Source organism: Dermacentor andersoni, chromosome 8, assembly GCF_023375885.2.
Source record: "Dermacentor andersoni chromosome 8, qqDerAnde1_hic_scaffold, whole genome shotgun sequence".
NCBI classification, from domain to species: Eukaryota; Metazoa; Arthropoda; class Arachnida; order Ixodida; family Ixodidae; genus Dermacentor; species Dermacentor andersoni.
Window position 1 is genome coordinate 132,317,304 of NC_092821.1, and position 19,655 is coordinate 132,336,958.

General features: G+C 47.3%; 1 protein-coding gene across 1 annotated transcript in view; it reads left to right on the forward strand.

The window, feature by feature from the left end:
• Positions 1-1,122: 1,122 nt before the first annotated feature.
• LOC129383403 (uncharacterized) overlaps positions 1,123-19,655 on the forward strand; it is a 22,447-nt gene continuing 3,914 nt past the window's right edge. Inside the window, exons 1-7 of the mRNA XM_055067965.1 lie at positions 1,123-1,378; positions 6,672-6,840; positions 8,245-8,506; positions 11,074-11,235; positions 13,736-13,946; positions 15,594-15,738; positions 16,445-16,699. Coding sequence (XP_054923940.1) covers positions 1,123-1,378; positions 6,672-6,840; positions 8,245-8,506; positions 11,074-11,235; positions 13,736-13,946; positions 15,594-15,738; positions 16,445-16,699 — 1,460 coding nt within the window. The remainder of the gene's footprint in view (positions 1,379-6,671; positions 6,841-8,244; positions 8,507-11,073; positions 11,236-13,735; positions 13,947-15,593; positions 15,739-16,444; positions 16,700-19,655) is intronic.

The window sequence follows — 19,655 nt, forward strand, 5'->3', positions numbered from 1 at the left end:
TGTACTCAATTTTTTTTCGCACATATATTTCCATCGTTCCAACGCCAAGTAGCACTTTGAGATGATCGCTCCCCGCCCCAGCTTCTTTAACGTCAAGCACGCAGGAATGAAACCGGCAAATTTATAACCTTTAATTAACCCCGTCCCCGAAAGCTTCGCTTCACATAGTTTCCAAGATCTGCATGGGATGTGCGTAATTCGTTTTTTTTTTTTTTTCCTTTCTTCTTCTTCTTCTTCGTGACCCACGCGTGGCGCCGATCTGCAATACATACCTGCCGTGGAGCTGCAGTGGCTACGGCGTCCTTCTGCTGGGCACCGGGTCTCGGGTTCGAATACCGGAAGTGGCGGCCCCATGTCGACGGGGGCGAAATGCAAAGACGCCGGCGTACTTAGATTAGAAGTGTAGGTTAAAGAACCCTGGGTAGTCAAACCCAATCTGGAGTCCGCCACTGGAGCGTCACTCATAAGCCGCACTTTGAGAAGTTCAAAAAAAAAAGAAATTCGAAAGAAAAAAGAACTACCAAAAAAGAGGTAGAAAAACTCGATGCCCTTACGCTCTATGAAGAAGGATGACCAGCGAAGCTGTGTAGTGTGGGCCCCTTAATGGCGAACTGCACCTCCGCCGCAGGTCATCCCGGATTGCACTATGTTCGGGTCGGCCCAGGTATGGGGAGTGCTTATCGCCTGATTCACTTCAGCCGCGGGTCGGCCCGGCATGGTATTATGTTCGGGATCGGCCCACGCATGGGGAGTGCTAACAGCCTGATTCACTTCAGCCGTGGGTCGGCCCGGCATGGCACTATGTTCGGGATCGGCCCACGCATGGGGAGTGCTAACAGCCTGATTCACTTCAGCCGCGGGTCGGCCCGGCATGGCACTATGTTCGGGATCGGCCCATGCATGGGGAGTGCTAACCGCCCGCTTCACCTCCGCCGCGGGTCGGCCTGGCATCGCACTATCTTCGGGATGGGCCCACGTGTGAAAAATTGTTGGTCCACGCGCGGACGCAATCCGCCAGATCCTGTCCACAGACAGCTTCGCCGTAAGAACACCAACAATGCGCCCAAACAAACCAGTCCACAAATGCGTTCCGGTTAATCGTGCGTCATCCAGAAAAAAAGTATGTTCGGGCGGGCGCAGGCACTGCTGCCGAATGCGGAGGCATCGAGAAAGGCTGAGCACCAGGACGTCTTCAACGAGCACACGACCACGCGGGAGATGCGGCGCTGCTCCGTGGTCGGCGAGATGTCGCAGGCCTCGTGCACCGTGGGCCAAACCGGCGGGTTCTGGCAGCGGGTCAGGCTGTTGTACAGCTTCGCTGACAACACGACCACCGCCGCCGCCGCCGCCGCCGCCACACCGATGCGCGCCCGCAAAGGTAAGTCGATGGCACATCGGTGCAGTTTTTGGTTTCGTTCTGTGAAACCACGGAGTTTCCTGTACCTGAACATTCTAGAGGAAACTACGGCTGGCGCCGCGTGATCGTTCATGCGACACGGGATTCCTGGTTAGTAGATACGAGTAGGTTTGCTTGATATCAGTGCTTGTGTCTTTACTTGTCACTGCGAATTATTGCATTTGCCAGGAAATATTTCGTTTAAAACGATCAACTTCTGAAATCGCAAGGCCGTCTGAAGCCAGCAGCTCAATGTTTGGGGAAATCTACGCACAAATTATCATTTCTGTGCTGGCTGAAGCGCCATCGTAGACACTGTCGCGAAAGTTTCCTCGAGTATTTTTCCTAGCAAACTATGTTTGGGAACATAGGAGTAATTGGAGATCGCTGGGAGAGGCCTTCGGCCTGAAGTAAACATTGTTAAGAACGGCCCGCTGAGGGGCAAGATTTGCCAGCCAGTTGCAACAGCGACGTCAACTTTTCTTGGACAATGCGGCACGTCCGCCACTCTGGGTCGCGGGATTGCCGAGATGAGTTCGACGAACCAGGCTTTGTGACGGAACCCGCCACCACCGACCTGGTCTGCTGTGAACAAGGGAGTACCCGAGGGAACGTAGTTCGAGGCCCCTTCCCACGCACCGTTCCTGACATCAGCCTCGAGTTCTGCGAAGACCGTCTGACGTCGGTTGAGGACCGTGAACCTGTGCGAAAGTGTGTGTGTGTGTAATCCCTCGGACAAAGAGGCGACTCGTCTACGGTGCCTGGTTGGCCGTTTCCCTCACCTTGGGATAGAGGGAGGACCGAGTGTTTATAAACCGCTGTTGTGCGGCTGCTCAGTGTACTTTCTCTCGCAGTCATGCTAGACAGATGAACTGCAACGTCCTTATGTAGATACTGAAATAAACCCATATTCCCCGTTCTCGATGAGAAACAGTCCTTCCCTTCAACAACGTTCTCAGCGTGGATAAGTTGGACGACGGCATGGGCCAGCTACCATCTAATTCATGCCCGACTCCAATCTTGACAACCGGTTACGAACGGTGGGATTAAACCCCCCCCCCCCAAATCCTCACATCAAGATAAGAAGATCGTGATAATGATGAATATAATTCAATCGACGCAAACGAAGCGGGGGCACCTTTCATTTACCCCTCCACTGCTCACAGCAGCATATAATGTCATGAGGCCGCCGTCATCGTCGATACGCTGACGTCATCGCGGCCGCCATAGAGGCGTACAGGCGTCGTGGTGACAAGCTGCGTGTTGTATCCCGATTCGCTAACTTCAGCAGCGCTGTGGAGGCTGCGAATGGGACAGCAATGCAGCGTATGTGAAGTCACACGAACAAATATAAATTGGAGGAACAGGCTATGCTTATTCGGCGGATACACCTTGGATCACTTATAGCGAGGAAAGCGTGTCTGAGATACGAAATTTTTCAAGTGCGAATGTTGCGAATGACTGGGCATGCTCGACATCAAGATCAGGGGCCGAATTCGCAAATGTTTTCATCTGTAAGTGCCGTTTGTTTGCCGGACTATCTGGCCGCGATCACTGACAATATGCACGACATACGTCCGACACCACTAGCCATGATCAACCTTGGGAAATCTCTGCACGTAACACTCGTACGAGCATTGAATCAAGAGTCGTTATCGCTTGGAATCCCGTCTTATTTTATTCGTATCCCTTGCAGCTTGTATATAGGCGACGACAAGGTGACCAATGAAACTGTATATAAGGCCATCTGGCTGGTGCAAGGTACCTCTGCAGAAGAGATCAATGCCAAAACACACAATCGCCATTATGCCAACGCTTAATGAAAAGGAGGCAACAAATTAGTTGCATCTCTGACGCATCGGCAATACGCCCACATTCAACAGCACACTCTACACTTAAATGGCACGCTAGTTGGTGGGCCGTTTTAGCGCACTGAACTTACCCCGCAGAAGTCCGTCGGAATGAACCAAAAATAACAGGCAAGCTACTGCGCTTGCAACTCACGTAACGATTAACCTCGCTCATCGAGAAAAAAATAAGCTGAAAGGCAGCGCCACATGATTGATATAGCAGCCAGAAAAAGTTGGCCGAGCTCCTGATCAAGTCGCAGTTTGTTTTAAAAGGACTAACAAGCAATTGTTACGGGACCCATTTCTTTAGTGCAACGGAATGCTTACTGGTCTGACTGTCTGATGATACAGTGATAACGCGGAAAACTCCGTGGAACATAACCTAAGAACATATCATAGAAGAATTTTCCGATCGGCATTGAGGATGTAGTCGTGCTCAATAAACATGGTGTGAGACAGGGCTAGTTGGTAGAAACATGCCTGTAGCATGACCGTAGAAAGAGTCGTGCTCAAGAAACATGCAGGAAACAGTGATAGGAGCGCGCGATAGCGATTATACGCCGGAATTGGTAGAAGGCAGTCGACAAGTTGGAAGAAAGTAATATTTTGTTTATTAAACCGATATTCTAGAGGTTCATGGTTTATCAAGCGTTGCATTATTTGTAAAATAACAGCTGGTGTACGAATCTACGCCCCAGCGACGGCTGATTCTAAATAACACAAGCCGATCTCGAAGGCCACGCTTTTGCTGGCTGCATTCGCCAGGCTTTTGTTTATCCAAGCCAAACTAAGTGGTACGATATGCCAGTAGTGCTATTATTGCAGTGATTGCACCCATTCACGGCATGATTCGTCGATGGCATTTTTAACCTCACCGAGACCACACACTTTGGAGTACCAACCCGCAAACTAGCGTGCGTATACAACAGCCCTCGTGTGCGCCGCGAGGCATTGAACAGCTCTGCCCACCTATGCAGCTCCACTCGTTACATGCTCGTTACCATGAATGCAGCGTCACTCGTCAACGGGCATTTTTAGAGCGCTTCTCTTAGGCGCCCGTTCCTGCGTTCAACGTCGGCGTCCCTCGGCGTAACCGAGCGAACGAGGTGCACAGCGGGGGATGAAAGAAGGCGATAGCGAAGAGAGCGCGAGGAGGAAAGCGGAGGAGGAAAGTGTGGCATGAGGAGGGAAAGCGTAAGAAGAAAAGCGTAGTGCCGTGCAAGATGGGCTTTCGGCAAAGACTGCTACCAGATGGCACCAGAGTAGCGCGCCGTTGTCTGTTACCGATGGCATGCGGCGAACGCGTTTACCGAAACCATATATGGAAACAAAGCACTGCATGAGTGGAGGTCTGTCTGCGGTGGCTGCTGTGAACCGCGGCCACGCGTAACCCACGCGCTGCCTTTCGCGATCTCCCGATTAGCGATGCAGTCGCGCCGCACTTCCCTCCGTTTGCAATGTGTCGCACGAGACAGATGGACCACGCCAGCCAATGTATCGTGCAATGAAAACGAGTATAGAGTTGTGTTCAAATTTCGCACTAGGGAGTATCGTAATGGTCGGTGATTTTTCTTTTGTCACTTAGCAATGCGCATAGAATAAATCACCGTAAAAGCCTAACATATACCAACTGCAATTTTAAGCAATAAGGGTGCTGTACTTAACAACAGCCGACTTACATACAATAATCTCATGAAATACATTTGACGTACCAAGACTTCACCACCAGGCCGCGCCGCTTATTGGTTTTAACTTTCTTTGACAATCTAATATTTGGAACTTATATCGCGAACAGCATGCTGGGTTCTGTCGCTATAAATCTTGGTCATTTCATTTCCATCAATGTCTCGCAACACATTCTGCCCACTTGTCGCTTTGATGTTTACCACTGCCAATTTCAGCCTGCCTGCTTTGGTTAAGAGCAACGACAACTACGCGAACCTGCCAATCTGTCAGGTGTGCTACGAAAATAAACGTACACGCCACAACAAAACACAGAGCTTGCACAAGCATATCACGAGAACGTGTGCACCAGATCGTTGACAAAATACCGGACGTGCTCCTCGATTAAAACCTACGGGCAACCTAACACAGCTGATTACGCCGATTGCGTGGTCACGTGTTGAATTGTCTTTTGGAGGCATGGGAGAGAGAGAAAAAGCTAAGGGGATGGCTTCGCGGGGTGCGGGCTTGCGAAGGCTGACTGTGTGACGTCACGCTCCTTCCGAAGTTCTTGTCTTCCTCTGTGGTCGGTCTATATTACTGCGTGTTACTCTTTTTTTTTCGGGGGGGGGGGGGGGGGGGCTTTCTGTAATGTACATTATGGCACTGCACTCTGTCGTACTGCGCCGACAGAGGAGAGAGTAAGAAAATATGAGATTCTGTGTGCTGTTGGTAAAACACGTTGTGGGGCTAGTTGGTGCATAGCTTTCAAAAAATGAAGCGCCAACGGTAACGGCACACAAAGAAAGAACAAAAGACAGTTCCTTCATTGTGTGCCGTTACCGTTGGCGCTTCATTTTTTGAAAGTGCTGTTGGTCCTGGCACACTAATCCACAAATGCTTAAGGAAAACAGCTTTCATGACAAGTATGAAACTTTGTTTTGTTAATACATTGTGTTTAGAACCAGTACACACTGAAACATTGAATACGAGGCTATGCGCCCTTCACTAGAATGCAGCCTTTTGATGCGACAGGGTTAAGGGCGTCGTGTCGCAGATAATCCGGTGTCGGCCGTTCCGTGAGCGGGAATTCACGTATATGTTTCATACGGTACTAAAGTTCTACTATCACTAAAGTTGCTCATACCTTTTCTCACAATATTTACAAAGTTATTCCTCGAAATTTTGAGAATGAAAGCCCACAAATAAATGTGATGAAACAAAACACCGACAGCGCATGATTTTTATGTTAAATCTTCTCAGACCAAAGAATCAAAAGTGCGAAACAATAACAGAAAATCGGTGCACGCAAGATGCCTCGTTTCTACCAGAAAGCTCGCCTTCGTGCATAGCTTTCGCTGCCAGCCGTGTCCACAGTAAGCATTACGGTTACATAAGCTGCAGTTGCAGGGAAGTGTGAGAAGCAGTCAGGGATCTTTGGATGCTACCGCGTTTCGCACTTAAAAGGCGAAGCTTAAGCGTCCTCCAAATTTTTTTATTTTTTGCGTTTCCGTATCTGGGAATTCTCTTTTTACGTTGATTATACGCGTTTCAGTGTTACGTTGATGATACGCATTTCAGTGTTCCGTTCTACTTCACGCGCATTATACTTGCCTTGATGAGGCTCGAAGGGTCATTCAGGCGGATGCCAACATTTTATGTCGGCAGTCTGTGTTCACCTCTGTGTCGAACTTATTGCGCAAGCATTTTATTTATCAGAATTAAACGTTAGAACCACTGGAACTCGGACGCTTGCTTCGCAGCTGCGAGGGCGGCAAGAAACGACGCGTCGCAGACCTCGGACACTGCAGCGCCTGACCACCGCAGTGTGGCGCGAGTGAGCGTCCCGCCGGCGCCCGGTCAACAGCAGCCGGCTAGGAGACAGCCTCGACCACGTGCTGCGAGACGGCGACCGGAAGCGCGGGTGAACACGTGAGTCTCCGTCACCACGTGCGACCAATGAGCCCAATGAGACCAATGAGTTGTTAACTGAATTGAAAAAAAAGAATGTAAGGCGCTGAATCTTAGCCTTTAAGGCAGGAGCGGGATAGCATTCAAAGATCCCTGACACCTTCTCACGCTTCCCGACAAATGCGGCTGATGTAACCATAATGTTTACCGGGAAGCGCTGGCGGCGAATGCAATGCACGAAGGCGAGCTTTCTCGTAGAAACGCGGCCTCTTGCGTGAGCCGATCACCTGTTAGTGTTTCGCACTTTCAGTATTTCAGCGTAAGATTTAAGATAAATGGCATGCTCTGACGGCGTTTTGTTTCGTGGCATTTGTTTGTAGGCTGTCATTCTGAAAATTCCGAGGGATATGCAAAGAATGTAAGAAAAAGGTATGAGCAACTTTAGTGACAGAAGAACAACTTTAGTGCCGTATCGGAGATGTATGGAAATTTCTTGCTCACTAGACGGACACCAGATTTTCTGCGACTCGGGATGGTGAACGCTGTCGCGTTAAAGGCGCCTGGTTGGTATAGCTTCATCGCAATGCTACACAGTGGTAGGCACGGTGACACACCGAGTGGCACGGCAGCAAGAAAAAAATACGACAAGGGAAGAGACAAGCTGCGCTTCGCTTGTCGTGTGTCCTTTGCTTCCTACTGCGCGTGTCGCCGTGCCTGCCCCATCGCAACATAAACGACGAATAAAGTTAAAGCAAGACATTAAACAGGTTTGCGCGTCTGTCGCTGTTCAGAAAAATTGGCAGTGGCTTAGCTCGGCTATGCCAGGTTATACGTAGCGAAAGCTAAGGCATAGCATGGTTAGCCTTGGTTAATCTTGATTGCAAGTCCAGGTTATTCTGGTTGTCTAGCGATGTTGCGGCGTTTAGCCAGTCGTTCGGCGCGCTGTTCGCCTCTTTCCTGGGCGATTCGTTTCCTCTTCATCTCGTTCCGATGTCGATTCGAGGCCTCCTCCTGCTTATCAGAATTGTCGCCGTTCATACTGCCACCTCAACTGCGGTTGCGGCGCACGCGAGCTCTCCTTTTCAATCCTCCCACATGTTATCAGGCATGCGACGCAGCTGGCGAAGCGAGCGGAGGCGAGCGCAACGACGAGGGACGCGGTGTGACGTCAGTGACTAGGGAGCGAGAGAGAGAGAAATATCCGCGGCGAAGCACGCGTTGTGATGTCATGTGCCTCCTCGGAGCACCGCCCCTGCGAAATCGCAAGTTCGCGGCCAGTAAAGTAAAAATCGTCCCGTTTCCGTCGTATGTAGCCCACGCGGCTGGCGTGGGCAGATCTCGTAGGAGGCTAAAACAGTTGCAGCGTCGGTTGACCCCTCCCGGCGCTCATGCGCTCCTCCTCGGTGTACGCGACGCTCTTCGCAGGTGCCTGCAGTCGTGCGTGTTCTTGCTGAGCACCGTGCTCGTGGTTCTGCTGCTTCCCGCGCTCATCCTGCTGACCCCGTACATGCGCGGTGCCCGCGAAGCGGCTGCCTACGCCGGCGGAGTGGCGCTCGAGACTGTCCAACCGGTTCACACGTATCGGCTGCCCAACGAGAATGCGTCCCATTGCGTCCGCCGTCGCCGCTTCGTTGTCGGCACGTCGGCGACGCCGGTGAATGTGAACGCCGCTAGGACCGCGTTTAAGGCGAGTATTATTCGAAGCTCATTCTGGTCTTCCCACTCGTATACGCTGGTAACGCGTGGCCTTGTCGAATGTAGGCAGTGGTTGTACAGACAGATGGTCGGACGGACGAAGCGGCGGATTGATTGATTGATTGATTGATTGATTGATTCATTCATTCATTCATTCATTCATTCATTCATTGACTGACTGATTGATTGATTGATTCATTCATTCATTCATACTTTGATTGATTGATTGATTCATTCATTCATTCATTCATTGACTGACTGACTGATTACTGACTGATTGATTGATTGATTCATTCATTAATTCATTCATTCATTCTTTGATTGATTGATTGATTGATTGATTGATTGATTGATTGATTGATTGATTGATTGATTGATTGATTGATTGATTGATTGATTGATTGATTGATTGATTGATTGATAAGGAACGGAATGGTGATTTATATGGGAGTTCACACCTTCGATGCTTCATAATTGAACATGTAGTGCTTGCATAACTTATAATACCTATATTTGATATATTAAAATACTGAAACCTTATAAGAGTTATAATTCTTATTTGTAATTATAAAAACATTGACCTATTTCATAGCAGACGTCGTCAAACTTTATGAAGCCACGAAGAGGATCTTCGTGATCGATGAAGAGTGCAGGAAGCGGTGTCACTTGGCTTTCCGGGCCTATTTCTTTTCTTTTTCGTCCTTTCCGGCTTACCAAGTCTGCGAGCATGTGCCCAGACTGATATTGTCGGTCTCCCAGAGGTCTAATTTGCCATTCCCGTCTAACCTAATAAATTCTTATTGATAACACGGTGCAACTAAGAACCTTTCACGATTGCTTTTTTTGCACTTTCTTTTATTTTACAAAGCTGCCACTCTCAGTTTAAGAGCATGGCAGGTAGGCAATAGAAAAACACCTAAATGTGTTGCAAAAGTGACAAATGTGCTTCTACATAGAGCTCGTCAGGCAAAGAAACATTAGCACAACATCCGGCACGCGATTCTAATCAGTCACGAAAAAGACAAAGTAAAAGAAGAAACGAGCAAATGAGAGCATGAGAACCAAATAATGCAGCAGCCTTCGAACACTCCTTCGTTCGCGAATGCCGCCTACAGTAATCGATTTCTCAGCAACAACAAGTTCCCAACGAGCCCTTTCAGATCACGAATTGTGATTGGCAATAAATGTGTCAAAGTTGCAGATTATTACTGCGAGGCGCTCAAGACTCCTCTGAAAGAAAGCCATCGTGAAAGGAAGATGCATCGTACATTTGCTTGTGAGTGCACATAATTACGAACTAGATAATCGCCGATTTATTGTATATTCAATTGTGTCATATTTTTTTTATAGGAAGAATCGTATAAGCGTCTTAAAGCGCATGCACAGGGTAATTACTGGCTGCAAGCATTACGATCAAGGAAACGGCGTTGTGTTTGCATTCTTGACGGAAGACGTCGTGTCGAACGCGGATGGAAAACAACTGGCCGCAGGTGGTAATGCGAGGACGTGGGTTCTTGTTCCACTTGCGGCCATTTACTTATTCAGCCGCTGCAATTTCCATTAATTTATCATTCTTTTAATTCAATTAATTTAATTAAATTAGTCAGTACAAGTAAGTTCCCCAATGTTGTCCTCGGTGGCTTTGTTTGGGGGCCTCTTATGATTAATAAAATCGGGCCCCTCGGTTCCCTTTTCTTCTCGTTTGTATATATATATATATATATATATATATATATATATTGTGGGAATTTATAAGCTATTCTTTGTCATCTGTACACGATCATCATCATATGGGGTTTATATGGGGTTCTTCTTCATCATCGCTTGTGGGGCTGGCTCTCGAGTGTGCTCCGTGCTGTGGGCGTGGTCGGTTCGCCTAATCTTGTGACGCGGAATAAAAGCCGTGATTACTGCTGCGTCACAATATATATATATATATATATATATATATATATATATATATACAAATAAGCGATCTACTTACATTGTTACTACCTTCGTTTTGCATTTTGTGGCACAATTATCTGTCCAACCCAAATCATGCAGCATGGACCTCATTGTACCTCATTGTATATTTTGTACTCCTGCTGTTGTATAAGTTTATTCTATGTATTAATGTGCATTTCTAAACCGTTTTTCATTGTCATGTTTGTATGTCAGTGTAGCTTTTTAATGCCCTTTCTGTTACGATCTCTGACGGGATTGACATTACTGCACAAATATATTTCATTTGACAAATATAACAGCGCTAACACATGCAACCACAAAGGAACAAGGACGGACGACACACGAGCACTGTATATTTGTCAAATCAAGTATGCACCAACTCGCCCAGAAAGAAGTTTTAATATGTATGTATGTACGTTTGTATGTATGTATGTATGTATGTATGTATGTATGTATGTATGTATGTATGTATGTATGTATGTATGTATGTATGTATGTATGTATGTATGTATGTATGTATGTATGTATGTATGTATGTATGTATGTATGCATGTAGGTATGTACACCTGGATAGCGCAATGCGCCGACAAAGCCACTTTTGAATCGTGACAGCAGGCCAGCCTCAGGCTTCCCGTCATTCGGCGCCGGCGTCTGGTGTGCCTGTACAAGGAGGCGTCCGACACCATGAACCTGTTGGAGGACCTCTTCAACATGTGCACCGACGTTGTCTACGGAGAGTTCTACCTGGACAAGGCCGGGCTGTCCTCGAAGCAGGTAGGTATACTCGACGACGCGCAGAGAGAGTGGCTCCTATTGGCGCGCCCGTGGGCTGGCTTTGCGCGTAACCAACGTGCTAAGAAAGTGCGTCAGACAAGGCCCAACATATTACAAGGCCCAACAAGCAATACGCTGAATACAAAGAGGTGTGTTGAAATGAATAAAAAGATAAAATGAATTCAACTCCACCGCCCATAACGAGTAAATTTTGTGTTTTTTTTAGACCGTAAATTTATTTTTTCTCGCCAGTTATACAGACACTCAAAGTGCGAAAACGCACTCGGGTGCCGTCGCCGTTGTCGTGATGTCCTGCTCGACGGGGCATGCGCGGCTCGCGCTTGGAGGGCTAGAGCAACACCGCCTATAGACACGTGGCCTAGACACGGGTTACGTAGGCGTTCTCACAGAAGAAAAAAGTGGCTGCTGCGTGTTAACGATTCTGACGCTTCCGGTCGCTTACGATGCTGCTACCAGCTACGAATGTTCGCGCGGACACAGCCGAATGGCTACGCTCACACTAATATACAAGTTTTCAACCAGAATTTTAGCAGACCGTTTCGCGTTGCCAACAAATCACCAACGCCCAACCCTTTATATTCATCTGGTGTACAAGAATGAAAGCACATGCACGGCAACATATTTTGTTATGCCCGGCAGCGCCAGAACAGACTGCTGATAATTAATGATGGCAAGACATCGCTAATACTTTCTTTATGCTCAAAGAGAGATGCGACTAAGCGACAGCTTATTTTATCTTTTATGTTTCGCTGTCGCGAAGAAGAGCAAGCGACAAGGCCGAATTCCGGTTGAACAGTGAGGCATGGGAGTTGCCATATTCTTACGCCAGCCACGCGAGCCATGCAAAGCCGCAACGCTAAACACGAAAGTTGGCGTTCGCGTATACGTAACCCACAAAGCACTTAATAGGGTGCCTTAGACTATCCGTAATGTTGTTAGCGTTTACAGATTGTGGGATTAGCGCAGCCGTGCACTGTAAATCGATTTGAACCCTTAATACTGCACAAGAACGTAAATCGACCTATAACTCACATCCTTACACCTTTTAGGGCTGTATAGGTGTGAGTTATAGATCGTTTTGCCCCCTATACGGCATTCAGGGCGTAAATTAGCTTAGAGTGGGGATGGCAGTAATAAAGCAGGTAGACCCGTCGCGGCAGCTTAGTGGACGTGGTGTTCAGCTGAGCTCGAGGTAGCGTCTTTGATTCAGGCAGCTGCAGGCGCATTTCGATGAAGGTGAAACGCAATAAAAGAAAGAAGAGATGCCCGTGCAGTTACACATAGGCGCGCGTCAAAGAAGCACAAGTAGTCAAAAGTAACCCTGAGTGCCCCCGCGATGGCTCGCCTCAGAATCAGACCGCAGTTTTGGTCCATAAAACCGCCTAATCTATAGTTACTTAAATGAATGGCGATAGCTATATGTTGTGACGTTTTGCACAGGAACAATACGTTTGAAACACTTTTGCGTCGCCTAAGTGTTCTTGTCGAAAGGAAAAATCATGAACAAAAGTGAGCGTGTTAACGAATATCTCAAAACTGAAGCTTTACAACAGCAGTTGAGTGGAATATGCTAGGTTACTGCAGTATACTGGCCTTGGGTGCTCTCTGGTTAAACTCTCCATCACAAGATGTCGCTACCAGCTTCGTTCCTGCCGCACGCCTCGCCAGTAATCCCGCATTTCGCAGTCCTAATTCCCTTACGGGCAAGCCAAAGCTATCTGTTGGCGCTATGCGCATGTGCAATTTCGGCCTGTTATTTCATAGCGTAGGCAAAGGCTTTGCGTATACTGTACTAAAGCTCTCTAAGTTGCTCGTCCTCTATGGTTAAACCATCCGCCAGAAGATGCCACAAACAGCTTGGATACTGCCATCCACGTCTCAGGTAACCCAGTACTTCGCAAAGGGTTATGGTTTAAGGATAAGCTACAGATGTTTACCACAAGCATACGAACAAAGTAGTCCATTCCATATTTCCTTGGTCAAAGTTGAGAGCGAGAGAGAGAGAGAGAGAGAGATCATTTATTTCTAATGAAGCGGGGAGACTTCCTAGTAGGGTGAACCCCTTAGTTCAGGGCCCCACTGGTTCGCGCCACTCCGCGTGCCCGCCGGATCAGCCATCGCTGCTCTTGCGGGTCTGAACTGATCAGCGCAGTCCCCCAGGAGGAAGGTGCAGGTGAAGGAATAGGGCAGTAACCCGGAGGGTGTGGGCCCTCCTAGGTGCAGTGATATACTGTGGGTTTAGCTCCACACGATGGACAGTATGAGGGATATTGTGTGGGGTGGAAGAGGTGAAGATAAAAGGAGGCAGGGGAAATGAATTATTTTGAAGCTGTCGGTCACGCGACGGCATCTTCTCGTTTAAGAGAATTATGTGGCGTTCTTTATAAAACAAGGCCGCACGTTTTCTCTTTTTAGCGCTTCGCCGACATAGCTTAACAAGCGTCGCTTTCGCTCGCGTTCTCTCGTTGCCGTGGGGCAGCCGACGCTGGATCGCAGGCTGCCGGACAAGTCTCGATACGCGCACGCACCTCGCCTTCTGGGCTGGGTGGGCGGCGAGCTGGGCGACGCCGGCGACTTCTCGAGGCTCGCCGGGGAGTCCGCGAGGACGCTGCAAGGTTTCGTCCAGAATTTCGCGTCGTGGCTACAAACGTGGTCTTTCGACGGTGCGCACCTGGACTGGCGGTACCCCGGTAAGCTCTCGGCGCTGGTGCGTTTCGTCAATCACGGGGTCGGCTCTGAAGTCGAGATAATATTGGCTACCTCATCCAGGATCGGTTGGTAACCTTGACTGTAACTTTACGTGGCCGCAAGAAGAGAGAGATAAAAACAGTAATAATAATATATATATAATATAGAGAGAGAGGGAGAGTCTGTCTGTCTGTCTCTCTGTCTGTCTTATCTTGTCTGACTGCCACTGTACGAATGGAATCGCCCAACATGACGCGTACAGCCTGGTCGCTTAGGACCAAAGGGGTATTCATTTCTGACTCATTTGCGGCTTCACGGGAAGTTAATTGTGTTGTAGACTTTCGCTGACATCCCTATTTACTTTATAGCCCGGTTGGGGCATTATCTCTGCACACTTATTGAGACTGATTCTCAATATCGATGGATTAAGGCCTAGCCTATGGTAACACTATCTCACTACAGTAGAGAGAGAGGGAAAACACGGGGAAGGCGGGAGATGGAAATTCAAGACGACGAGCAAAACGCCTTGAAGAAGACAAGTCCACTTGTCGAAACGTTGGCTCCTGCTTTCACCTTGTTCTCGTTTTGCTCATCGCCTTACAGTAGAGAGAGAGCGATTGTGGAGTGTAAGAGACGCTTGCTCGTTCTTGTTCGTGTTCTAGTTGTGCGCCTATTATATCTACGCGCTGCAGCATTCTAATAATGCCAATTTGTTCTTGTGAATTTACATTTATAGGTAACTCTGGGCCTTTTCCAGGTCACGTCTTCTTGGAGCATTTAAATGAACGTGCTGAACGTTCAGATCGTAGTTTGCGCTCGCCTTATCAGCGCTTCCTTGGGCGTTTGTCTCTCTTCGTTCATTTTGCTAACAGATATGCACCAACTTACAAAACTTTTTTTTTTGGTGACTTGATGCGTAACTAATACGTAAAACTTATACTGCAAGAAAACGAGGAGGGCTAACACAGTTTACAGGATATTCTAGTGAGGAAAAGTAAGCCCCTTGCACAGAACCGCCGAAAGATTGTAAGTAAAGCGCCACAGTTTGCCGAAAAAGAGCTACAGATTTTAAAATTTATACAGATGAAGCTTGTTTAAAAGGAAGCTTTGGCAGAGGGGTCCCTATATATATATACATGAAAATGGAGGAATCGTTTTTCATGGCAACCACAGCACCGAAATCGATATAAGTTTCGTTGCATATCAAAGAAAAAGTTAACATTTATTGATTGCTAGCAAGGAAAATTTTGATACTGTAAATTTTTTAACTAAGAATTGCTGAAATCGCAAGATCTCAAACAACGAAACTATCAAGTTTACCACCCTGCAACTCAACACTGAAAAATAATATCACCATTCTTACAGAATTAAGCGCTGGCGTTGTGTCTGAACCCAATAAACAGAAAAGGAGTACCAGTCCTACGCCCTGTCTTGGTCTTTCTGAGCTGTAAACTTCTTTGTTATGCACCAGCTAGATGACCACGGTGTTTTTATGAACAAGCCTTCTTGTGGAAGGGTTGGCTCCAGTATCGTGTCTTGCTTTGACATTGTTGATCACTTGCAGACCTTTTAGTGGTCTGTAGGACGTTGCTGGGAGGTGGTGTTAAGTGAAGCGCCTCTTAAGTCCCTCAAAATTGCTTCCTCTGCAGGTGGTCCTTGTGAGGTGGACGATGATTACTACACTTTTGTGAGACTCCTGCAATTCCTGCGGAAGAAGACTCGTCTTCTCTCAGTGGCCCTTCCGTACAAGGAGGCAATGCTTGCCAGACGCTTTGATATCAGCAATATTGCTAGGTGCGTGGTCGTTTACAATCTCTATAACTGTGCACCGAAAATAACCTAGAGATCAAGCAAAGTCTGTAGCGCAAGGCCAACTCCGTTTTATCTGGCCCATTACGAATGAAACGCAGATACGGTCTCACTAGACAACCGTTAAAACAAATTTAAATACATTTGTTGCACTTGAGAGAGGGAGCGGAATTCTGTCGAGTGTAGGAAGCGGACTTGTGATTTAGGGCTTCATAGTTTTAAGGAAAATTGCTGTATCTGGGTAACATTCATTAATACGTAAATCACGAAGTTTAGAAAGGCGCAACATCCGTTAGAGCAAATCTCGAATGTAAGTTCACAGCTTCCGTAAAGCAGCAGTGCTTACGATGAAATTGCAAAAGACAAATCCATAAGATTATTGGTGTACTTAGAACAATGCATGTTGATCAGTTTTGTCTGTGTTCTTTAAATATGTCTCAGAAGGTGCATTTTACTGAATTCTGACATTGTCTTCTCTATAAGTTCCCGGGTTGGTTGTAGTTCGACGCTTGAGTAATCCTTTCCCAGGTTTTTCAAATTTCAGCAATTTTTGTAAAAAAAAAAAAACTTGGCCGGTGCAGAGTATACCACGCGGTGGAGTTAAAACACTCTAGTGTCCACCATAACGTGCTCCTAGAGTATGTTATACGCTTCAGCAACGAAATCACCTCTCGTAATTGCTTGGTTGCAGCCTTGCCGACATGTTGGTCGTGAATACTGACGAGACGTTGGCCGAGGACTACACCGGTCAGCCAAGCTGCCCAGGCGCAGCCCTGCCTCAGGTGGCAGCCTCCTTGTGGAGGGTTCGGCGCATGATGGCTGCTGCCTCGGAGCTGCAGAAACCGCAGACCCCTGCCAACCGGAACGTGCAGCTCTGCCACACCGTGTCGCTAGCTTCCGTCGTCTATTACCGGAGCTTCGCCCAGCCCTCCAACTTGAGCAAAGGGTACGCGTTTCGCTGTGTCCTTCTGACAGAAACATATAAATATCGGAATCCATGTGCGGAAGCGAAGCTCTCCTGGAGCGGTTAAATGAAATGCTACAAATTCGGCCATTTCATTCCAGCGTTCTTGGCGTGAAAGAACCTAGCGCGCATGCGCTCTTGAGCATCCGGGCTACGCAATGTGACCCACGTGGCGATCATCCTAGAGTTAGCGTTGGCATGGTTGAAGCATGCGTGCCAGATAACAAAAATTATTGTTTGATGTTTAGAGCAAGGTAAATATAGCTGGTAGCGAAGCTTCCATAGGAACCCATACGTTCAGAACATGGCGGTTCTTCGATGGTTCATGGGGCTTAGCGTCATCTGTATGTGGAGGGAACACTTCCGGCGGAAGAAAAAATAATGTGACGCCATATCCGTTAAAAACAAAAGTGCCGTCATTTTGTTTTCGAAGGCGCGAAATTTGTTTTGTTGGCCTGCCTTTAGGGCTATATATTCAAATGTCCCGCCATTCGACTTCATGAGCGTTTTGAGCTTTCAGCGCGGAAAGCGATACAGAAAATGGACAGCCATACGGTTGTCGAAATCGCACCCCTGCACAGAACATACTTTCTTTGGAGGCCGACGAAACCTTTAGGTGTAGAGTGCTGATCCTATTGTCGGATGCCAAACCCGTCGGTCAGCCCAGTCGCACGAAAACAACTAAACAATTGTCTGGCGGTCGTAACTCACTACTTTTGACTGAACAGGTTAAGAAGCGATGAAGCTACACGCGTCACCAAATTCAGACAAGCTTCGACAAGCAAAAAAGCACAACGTGTGAGGGGGGCGTATTTCATCAGGTGAAATTTACGAGCGCGCCTTTCTGCACATTTCAAGAGGTGCACTGCATTGCGATTGATAGTAGCGTCAACGCCCCCTGTAACGATGGGCGCTGAAAATACATGTATTTTTTAAAATAATAAAATTAAATAAACTTGAATTTTCTTAAATCGTCGCAAATATATAAAATTGACCAGGAATTTTATTTTCGTTGAATGAATCTAACTCTGTCTCGCTTGAATTTAAAAAACGCTTTTTTTTTTCTTTCCCATTCTTTGTTCCCTCCAAACATGGTGGCGCTTCAATCGCTGCTCCCATAACCACCCTTGCTGATGTCGGTGACAATTTGTACTGAACCGCTTTTCTCCCGAAGCTTCGCGACCTATTTTTATCGACCTTGGTTAGAGCATCGGGATGTTGCGCTGGAGGACCGAAGTTCGACCCCGTCGCCGGGCACGCACTTCAATTTTGTTTAAGCACGAGCTATCCGACAAGACGGTCGCACAAAGCAGCAACATTCACGAAAGTACATTAGAGCTCGCAAAGGAAGCCTCGCTTTAACTATTTTGTGGTCTGCGCAGCGCCGCACATATGCGCACGGGGTAAAAATGCAGTGCGTGCGCTGCAGTCACTTCCAACAACGTGAGTACCTAAGGATCAGCTGGCAAGTACGCAAGTGTCCAACTGAAGCAGAATAGGTACAGATGCGGCAGCCTTATCACTTAGAACTGAGGTTAAACAGCGCGAAAAAGACGAGGACACAAGGAAACAAATACCACAGACAACCGCTTGTTGTGGTATTTGTTTCCTTGTGTCCTCGTCTTTTTCGCGCTGTTTAACCTCAGTTCTAAGTATGAACCAACTAGCCCTCATCAATATCTTACTAAAGCCTTATCACGTTCGCTCATTCTCGTGAAGCCACAGAGCAGGCGAGCTTCTGTCACTATGGGCGTCACTCGGTCACTGGATTTCGGAGCGGGGAAGCACAGGGAAGCGGCGTATGCTGCGCGTTTTTTTTTTTTCTTATTTTTTTTTTTTTTTTGCAGGCGGAGCTCGCATCCAACTTTTTCGCATTATCACCGTGAATGATTTCGAGTATCTCAGGTGAACGAAATTGATGTACTATAGACGTTTTCATCAGGGGGGAGAGCGAGAACCTCCTAGCGGGACAGGCATGTGTGGAAGCTTCTGCAAGGCGTTCAGTGCAGGCGTTCTCGCGCATATACGACAGCTCAGAGGGCAATATGGCGACGCCCAGGGCGCTCTCGTTCAAAAGGCCTATATATCGCTCTTAATTGTACCGTTATACCGGGAACACCATTTTTGTTTGCATAGCTAGCGTAAACAATGCAACGATGCCACGCAAGCTGTAAATCAATTCATCATATTTGATCCCCTGAAAATGTCAACTCGAGACGGCTTACAGAGCCCTCATGATATGGATTCTCCGCAGTGTCAGGCACTCATAAATATCGAGCTCCATTGTTCTTATTTACCGAATTCCTGATGATATTGTGAAATTGTATATTACTTATTAGAACGTTGTATCCAAGGGTTCGTAGCATTCCGCTATATCTCTTAAATGCAACCAATTCCAATCTAATCAGTTGCGCCATTACCTACTAAGAGTATTTCTGTGTTTCACAATTGCTGTAACGAGGAAGTCGGGGTTGTCCTCAAAATAAAGACACCTTCTAAGTGAAAAAAACAGGAAAGTTCATGTGGTAGTGTCTGTTCATGTGTTCTCACTGAACATTCTTTTTCTTTCACGTTTTTAATGCAGTCTTCTTTTTCTGCTTCCATGCAGTTCCGTCATAGCCAGCCCTGTCCCCTTTTCAAGTGTTCTTGTATGCTCGATGGATACATATTGCTAACTTTGCAATAGTAAAACATAAGAATTAAGTACTTTTTTCTGTATACTGATAATATATACAGTATACCACATGGTAATATAACATATTGATTATTAGGAATCAGAATTACTTCCATATTATTTCCATGGCGATGCCTGGTCCGTCCAGCCTCGTGGGGGCACGCGATTTCCAACAGGCCCCAGCAACAACAATGCGTGGAACGGATGTCACGTGGTCTGTGTTAGAATGACTTTTATTAAGGCAAGAAAAAGGTATTCCAGGCC